The sequence below is a fragment of the Typha latifolia genome, chromosome 14 (genome assembly GCF_019914945.1).
Source record: "Typha latifolia isolate L0001 chromosome 14, TyphaL0001v2, whole genome shotgun sequence".
In the NCBI taxonomy this organism is placed as follows: domain Eukaryota; kingdom Viridiplantae; phylum Streptophyta; class Magnoliopsida; order Poales; family Typhaceae; genus Typha; species Typha latifolia.
Genome location: NC_133099.1, coordinates 6,668,548 through 6,677,259, shown reverse-complemented (window position 1 = coordinate 6,677,259; position 8,712 = coordinate 6,668,548). Strand labels below are relative to the sequence as shown.

The 8,712-nt window shown below is 36.3% G+C and overlaps 1 protein-coding gene across 2 annotated transcripts; it reads left to right on the top strand.

Moving 5' to 3' along the window:
- Positions 1–3,440: 3,440 nt before the first annotated feature.
- On the top strand, positions 3,441–5,220 carry LOC140801336 (heavy metal-associated isoprenylated plant protein 39-like). Of its 2 annotated transcripts, none has more exons than XM_073156392.1 (3): positions 3,441–3,590; positions 4,541–4,613; positions 4,761–5,220. In XM_073156392.1, exons 1-3 carry the CDS (start codon positions 3,573–3,575, stop codon positions 5,063–5,065), a joined length of 396 nt encoding a protein of 131 aa, XP_073012493.1. In that variant the 5' UTR covers positions 3,441–3,572; the 3' UTR covers positions 5,066–5,220. The 2 variants fall into 2 exon arrangements, with proteins under 2 accessions (XP_073012493.1, XP_073012494.1); XM_073156393.1 differs by lacking the exon at positions 3,441–3,590 and adding an exon at positions 4,105–4,303.
- The last annotated feature ends 3,492 nt before the right edge of the window (positions 5,221–8,712 follow it).

Genomic DNA, 8,712 nt, shown 5'->3' with positions numbered 1-8,712 from the left:
CGATAGTGGACTTGTATTCTCAGGTAGTCATCGCCGGTGGTGGATCCCTGACTATAGAAGTCTCCCCAGTTACTCTTGCTGCCATCCCTCATGTGATTGCCATCTGGTATGAGGATAACGATGGCTTTGATACCAAATTATTACGGACCGACTAGAGATGATCAGCAACAAAGGAGTGTAGGCTTTGATTAGGGTGAATGATGGTAGATAGAGAGGGTGGAATGAGGGATGATGGCAGTGGTGATGGTGAGGAGGATGATGGACATTGATGGCGGTAATGAAAGGAGATTAATCCATGGTTTGCTCCACTGCTTGTGATGTTTACAACGCTTGTTTTGTCCCTCTCGATCTAGTGGTAGTCATGACAGTTTGAACAACATTGGCTTTGATACCAAATTGATATGAATCTCCCCTTAAAAGGTTTGATCATCTCGCAACTAGTTCTAAATAGAATTTGCACAGAACTTCCAAGAGGTATTTTGGCGAATCTAGTCGTTAGATCAAAATGAAATTTTGGTATGATGTAGTGCTAGGAGAAACTCCAATGAATCTAGTTTCACTCAAATCAGATGCCTATATTGGAAGATATCTTTGAAAAGGTGGACGAAGGTCGAAGGGTGAGATCTGTATGATTCAGGTATGTGGGATTTGGGATCCGTGGGTGGAGGCACACTCCTAGGCTAGGTATGATGGTGGTAGGCTGGCAGTGATGGGGTGGCGCCTGTAGGGATAGTGGAGAGGTTAGGGCATGGTAGAGAGATTAAAAGAAGAGGGAGGAGTAAAGGATATAGAAGAGGAAGACTAGAAACTAGGAGAGACCAAACCAATGGAGAGATGGCGTGGTTGGCAAGGAGGGAGGAGGAAGGAGAACTGACGGCTAGAGATAGATATGAAAGAGAGGTAGGGGGGACAATGCTCCAATAGTTAGATAATCACATGAAATTAGAGTTTCCTCCACATATTTATAGAGCCCACCCTAGTCCGACCAAGATAAAGACTCAATCAACTAGCGTAACTCGACTAGCTCGAGTCGAATTCGGGTTCACCATACATTTTATTCAATTTTCTAAACAGACTCGGTTTTTTAACTTTTGACTTTGACTTGGACTTTGACTTTCTATAATTTTAAATCTAGTTGGTCTAGGGCTCCTATATCTCCCCATGTACTTCCAAACTTATTGTATTTGTGCATTAAATTTAAATGAATTCAATAAAATCTTTACAAGTGAGTCTACTAAAGAAATTTGGGGTAGACTAAAAGTTAATCATGAATGTACTAATCAAGTTAAAGAGTTAAAAATTAGCATACTTTTACATAGTTAGGAACTCTTTAGGATTGGTCGGGAAGAATGTGTTTTTAATATATTTATTAGATTTTTCAATATTACTAATGCTTTCAATCTTGAAATGGTGAGAAAGATTCTTAGATATTTGCCAAAAAATTGGGACAAAATCAAAAGTCACCACAATATAAGAGAGTAAAGATCATAAGAGCTCCTCTGGATGAGCTGTTGGGGTTCAAGTATAATATTCATAAAATTAGAGGATGATAATAAAAAAAAAGAAAAAGAAAGGCAATTAGCTCTTTAATTATCCAACACCGACGAGAAGAAGATGAGGAGGTTGCTTTCTTTATTTAGAAATCATCCATACTTGTAGTGTTAGGCGTGATGAGTAATTGTAGAAAGAGTTAGCATGCCTCGGCTCAGACTGTACTAACCAATATATTGTGTCTTGCTACTATGATGTCTTGTTATTTAGATATTCATGCAACATTCATGTTAGATGTACTTATATCTATTTTATCTGACTAGTGATAATATCACTTGCTTAAAATTATACTCATTTATACTTGACATAAATTGCAGATTGACCGGTGATGGGAGCTTTGTAACAGCTAGTAGAGCATTAGGTCTATTTTATTTTTCTTATAGTGTAATATTTTGTAATGGGATATGTTTTTCTTCCTTTATTGTATCATACTTTTTCAGATGTATTCTTGTATTTAGAGATTCTATTATTTTATATTATGGATGAATTTGTGATAGTCTTATCTAGTGATGATCCTGTACTACTAGCCTCTCGGCCCACACGTGAAAGGCAACCTCACATGTGAGCCACACACATGTTACGGACCAGATTTGGACCATCCAAACGTAAGGAAATTATAAAAATGTTGATAGCTCACGAGATAGGGTTTTAATGGCTCTAGTTTCGCATCAATTAGATATCTGGATGAAAAGATATAATTAAAATAATGGAGCAAGGCTAGAACGGAGTAAAATGGTAAATATTCTATATTACGGCAGTTGTCGGAGGGTGGCGAATGGCCAAGGGCGGTGGTACGGCCGTATAGTAGCGTGACTACTGGAGTTAGTGATGGCTATGGAGTTAGAGGTAGAATTTGAGTTTTTAACTTAGATCTACTCCTAGGAATATAAAGACGATATAACGACTATGATAAAGAACGGTAAATGCGAGAATAAAAATAAAACTAAACTCAATTAATTCTCAATGCTTAAATGCTTCCATGTGTAAAGCCGAGACCCTCTATATATAGAGGTCGGGTATAATGAGTCCAACTCGGATTTAGCTATAAAAGCTTATATGGCTCGAACTAAGACTTGTCTTAGATGAATATATCACTTAATTAAATTTGCCTTAGAGACTTATATGACTTAATTGAATTTACTTTAGAGGCTTGTATGATTTAATTGAACTTGCCTTAGTGGCTTACATAACTTAACTATGCTTGCCTTAAGGATTTACATTAAAGATAAATATGACATAGAGATAAACATGACTTAGTTAAATCAGCCTTCCTTATCCTTTTTAGAATGTACATTCTTCATTATACCACAGATGAAATCCTAATATAGAAAAACCTTGAATACAAAAGTTGTAGATTAGGAAATCTTCAATCTTCTTCAAGTGGTCTCATAATATTCGATCAACTAATGAATATCTACAGAATAATTTCCTAAAACTGTGCAAAAGTTGGTTAACACCTTAGCTAATTAAATAAACTCTAACCTACTTAAATTTTAAACTACACAAGCAGAATAAATAAGATAACTAGACTCGATCAATCAAATCCAATATCCTCATGATGTGATCCGATCTGATCCGCTTCGCATAAACACACATCGGGTTAAAAATGTTTAAGTTGATTCCATTCTTTCAATTTCTTATTTTCCTGTTAATTAAGCTCTCAATCTATTCCCTTCTCACACAAGGCTGACGTCAATGGAGTCGGGACTTATAGAAAACTATTATCTCGTTGTTGACCAATGGTAGTGGCGGCGGGGGCGAGGGAAGACCATATGAGAAGAACGCGGTCAGGAGAAGGAGACCAACCATCTCACCTACCTTCCTCTCCACGCAATAGTCTCTCTGGAAGACTTCGTCAGTCAACGGAGCACACACTATATGTATGTATGAGTATCGTCTCCATTGCTATCACCAATTGAGACTCTCATTAATTCGCATACAACACTTGGAGATTCTCCTGCTTTTTCTGTTTTGTTCTCTGCATTTACTTGACCTTTGATTCTGTGAGCACTTAAGAGACGATGTCCGGAGACAAAAAGGTAAGAAACCCACGAACTCTTTATTTAGAACATTGTTTGTTCTCAAAAAGGGGGTTTGGGGTTACACCTGTGATTCTCCATTTTCTATAGAACAAATTTAAATCATGTTGCCAAATTTAGTTATACTTAGGATAAATATACACTTACCCAGCGATTATTGATGCCAAGTAGTATAGCATCACTTGCTGCTGGACCACAAAGTTCCTCAGCATCTACAAACATTTCAAGATTGTCTTCACTATATGTGTGAGCTCGTTGGCTTTGTCTTATCCAAGGCAACTTCAAGGATAGGTTGCTAGTCCTATTTTACTATGCCTCAGTTCTGGCAAGGAAGAGGGTGTCAAATAAATAAACACCAACTGCCAATATCCTTTAGAATAATAAATTTGTTATTCGCTATTGACCAACTCTGGCGTGCGACGGTGAAGAGACGAAATGAAGCGTCCAGGATTACGAGCATCGCCGCACCTTCCTTAATACCTCTATATACAATATTATTTTTCTGAAAGATCTCGTCAAATACGCGCCTCTAAACATACCTGACTTCTTCGCTTTGTTATATATATGGCTTCCATGCCCACCCCACCACCACTTAAATCGTTAATTTTATTTGTACACAGCTCTTGGAGGCTCTTCTCTCCTCTTTCATACGCTATATTTCTTCTACCTTATATTTTGTCAGTGCAAAATAGACAATGTCCGGAGACAAAAAGGTAAGATTTATAACACGTAATCTATTGAAACCCATTTGTTCTTCTTAATCTTAAACTAATCTGCTTAATTCCTGCTCTTGTCGAAATTAGTGGTTTCAAAGGGGTTTTAGTTGTACTTGGGACTGTTCGTTCTTAATTTCGGAAGAATTTTGATGCCTGGTCACAGATTTAGATTTCACTCCTCGATAATTTTTTTCGGTGTATATTTATTCTCCTTTTATTTGATTTCTACAAAAGGTTGTGGTGAAGCTGGATTTACATGACGACAAGGAGAAGAAGAAGGCGATGAATGCAGTCTCGACCCTTCGAGGTACCGACTACCTAGCTTTCTCCCCTTTTCAGATCTCTTGTTTAAAATTACTTTCATCTTGCCAATTCCCTTGGTTACTGGTAACCAGTTCTTATTGGAACTATCTTTGATATAGTGGCTAATTATCTGTTCATGTTTAAACAATAGGGATTGATTCCATCGCCGTAGACATGAAGGACAAGAAGCTCACTGTTATCGGATCCGTGGACCCTGTGGATATTGTGGGAAAGCTGAGAAAACTCTGGCACGTCGAGATACTCTCGGTTGGGCCTGCCAAGGAAGAGAAGAAGAAAGATGAGCCCAAGGAGGAGCCCAAGAAGCATGGAGAGAAGGACGCAAATGCACAGGTTGAGGAGCTCCTGAAGGCATATACGGCTTACAATCATCATATGTCCACACATTACTATGTCCAGAGTGTTGAGGAGAACCCAAATTCATGCGTTATTTGCTAAGTTGCTGGATCCGAGAAAGAGCTGGAAATATTAGAACCGGGTAAATCAATATATGTAGGCTGGTCAGGACTGTACATAGTTAAGATGTGGTGGGTTCCTATCTATTTTTGTTAGTGATTAGTGAGAAGCAAATAAATAATTGGGAGTTTGATTTATTTCTTGGTAATATGCAATATAAGAGGCGCCCCTCCATTTGGATTGCTGAATGATCTAAGTGCCTTTATAAAACGACAGAATTCTTGATGCTAAAATTATACTAAGGTGGTGTTTGGTTTAATACTTATTCATGAATTAGATCGTTCTTAAATACGTTGTAACCAAACACTCATTATAAATAATTTGGTTAAACCATGTATAAAGTAAGTCACTCCATAAGTTAAGAGGAAAATTTATCACAAGTAAAAGGTACAATAGAGTGATGCACGTTTTTTACCGGGATTTCTATTAGTAGAAAATGATCAAAATATCCTCTCTATACCTTAACCCCTCTTTCCCTTCTTCCATATTTTTTCCACCTCTATCCTAATAGTCAATTTCTCTCCATCTGCGATCTAAAATGTTAAATCTACACAATTCATTTGTTTGTTTTTTTATTCTTTTCTTTCTTAATTTGTTTTAAATCCTTATGCTTATTATTAGGTAGAAAATTTTGATGGCTTTGGTCTTGATTTGTTTTAAATCTTCATTATGTTCCATGTTGTAAAAATCTATTATATAATTTCTGATTTATGAAAAGGTACGAAACATATCTAGAAGTATATTGATTCCATGGTATAAATTCGTTCAATATTTGCTTATTTTCACTTCACGCATCCACTCTCCGTTAGTTCCCTACACTTCAGCATGATTGAGATTAAAGATCCAAATAACAATATGTTATTGATTGACTCAGATTTGAGAGGAATCCCATCATTACCTTTTTCTTTTTTCTTTTCTTTTTTCTTTTTTGAGAGAGAGATCGTAGTCATAGGATTCATTCAGTCAAAAAGTATTACAGGATGCACGCAACTTGAGTAGCGAAGTGTGGGTGGAGAGGGCCGAACAAGCAAGAATATGGGCAAAAGAATTATTTACTCTGCTAATATACAAAATAGTAGTAAAAGGGAGGGCAGGAAAAAGAATCGACCACTATTTTGCAATCAGAAAAAAGTAGCACTCGGTTTGAAGGAATGTGAGCTTGAATCAGTTTGAGGCAGTAAGAAGGGCTTGAGCTTCTCCTTCCTTGGTCAGTGGACAATCTGGATGTTGATCGTAGATAAACGCTTAATACTAGCATCCAATCCTTGGTGCCAATAAGGTGGGTTCAGTTGGAGCAAACAGTGGCGGCATGGTGATCTGCACCGAAGAGGAGTCATGGACCATAATGAGATGATGAGCTTGATAGAGCAAACTATAATTTTTGGGCTAGAATCTAACTTTCTGAGTAGGCATTAGTTTCTTTCCTTCCATACAGACCACATAGTGACAAAGATAAGAGGGAATAGGTCTACACCATGGCTAGAATGTATGTCAATTAACCAATCTGAGAGAGAGGAAATGGGAGGCCAGCGATATCCCATACCAAACCATACCGCATGTGCAAATGGACAATCAAAAAGCACAAAAATAATAGATTTCATGGAGCTTGGACAGTGATGGCAAGATTATTCTATAGCAAACCAGCGCACAAGGAGAGCTTCCTTAGTTGGTAGCGCTTGTGAGGAGCAACACTAGATGAAAATAAGAGTCCTAGCCAGAATATGTATTGTCTTCGAATAGCTCGCCAAAGAAATTTGAGAGGAAGTGAGGAGGTGGAAGCAGGCTGAGTAGAGAAACATCTCTGGTGGAGGTCAATTTCTAAAGCAAACAGTCAACAGAGGAAGGGGCGGGCGATGGTAAATTGATAACGCAAGTAGCGATTGTCAGCAGAAAAACTAAGAAGATTAACTGCTAATTCCATAAGTCTGTTGGAGAGATTAGGTGGGTAACATGTGAGACTCCAGAGGGAAGCACAATATGAGAGAAATGCCTCGAACCAAGTATCCTGGTTATAGAAATATTTGCACCCAAGCCAACTTCCCAGATTACATGAGGTTTAACTAGATCCCGAACTTGGAGGATTGCAAGCCAGGACCAAGAAAAAGGTAAAAAGATGAGCTAGGGAAGTAGTGAGCTTTCAGAATGTCAGTCCACAAGCCATTTAAATCGGTAGTTATCTTTTCTCAGTTCCTAACTTATAAATACTCCTGATCAAATAAAATTTTTAGATTTAAATATCCAAATGAATAAGGAACGTATTGAATATTTTGATCTATTTCCTAATTTGGACAAAATGACCCGATTAGGATTTTTTTAATTCCGTAGACAGAGTTTCATTAGCAAGCATTGTTACAAATTTGATCTAAACAAGAGATCACCCATGCCATTCATTGTCAAATGATCCATGCTTCTCATACCAGATTGATAGGTTTTTTAATCATAATCAAATGAATTTTTTTGAAAGAAGTTTTTTGATATATCACCACTTTGGTATGTGAATGGATCTTTCCTTGTAGAAATATATGTTAGGTTGTTTAAAATCTACTGAAAGATTTTAGATGATTGTATTTTCTATTAGCTATCTTCTGATTATATCATATTACTTTGTGATTGTATAGTAAACTGCTACATTACATTGTACTTTTATATTGTGGAAAATATATAGTTGTGTTTATATTGTCATTCTTTAGGGGCATAATGCCAAGCAAAAATAATGGTATTATTTCTCAAAGGGTCCAAAATTGGACTAACAACCAAGATGCAATCCTACTAAGTTTATTGCGTTACCAATATGATAAAGGGAGGTGCAATGCAAAGAACTTTACAAAGGATGCATTGAAAGAGATGGAGAATAATTTGAAAGAGAAAACTGGTGTATTTTATAATAGGGAAATTTTCATATAACACCCTGAATAAAATTATGGTTTACATTCTATATTTTTACTATTTATAAATTGACTCTATAATTTAGTAAATATTTGTAGAAAACACCCTGCTATTAGATTTGTTAGTTAAACTTAATTAAACTATGAGTTAAGTTAACTATACTAGAAGAATTACAAAAATACCCTAAACCAAGTCATACTTAGGGCATTTTAGTTATTTTAGAAATAAAAATTTTCTACTTAATAGTACATTCTCACAGTGTTTATTCAAATCTAATTTAAACTATTTTCAACACATTTTTGCTAAATTATAGGGTTCGATTTGCAAATAGTGAAAATATATGGTGTAAACCATAATTTTGTTAAACAAATAGGGTGTTAGATGCAAATTTCTCTTTATAATAAGGATCTGTTGAAAAGTGGACAGGGGTATCTACGTGAGCTTCGCAGGTCATACAATACCCTTAAAAGATAAGAGTGGATAGGGATGTGACAACACACTTTATAAACTGGTGCTGGGTGATGAAGCTGATCGGGATGATGTCATCAAAGTAGAAATTTACTGCATTTCTTTTATATAAAGTAATTATGTAATTTATTTCTTAAACTAATAAAGAAATGACATTCTTTATTATTTGTTTTGTTTATAGGGTGATAAAGACCATAGCTCGAGTGAGGGGCAAGCCATTTATCTTCTTCTATGATGTTCTTGGTTGGAAATTATAATGCAACTAGGTACCATGG

Bases quoted from the DNA above. Each gene is read 5' to 3' on its own strand.
- LOC140801336 (XM_073156392.1), top strand. The intron at 4,614-4,760 runs GTACCGACTACC...TTTAAACAATAG, and splicing joins TGCAGTCTCGACCCTTCGAG to GGATTGATTCCATCGCCGTA.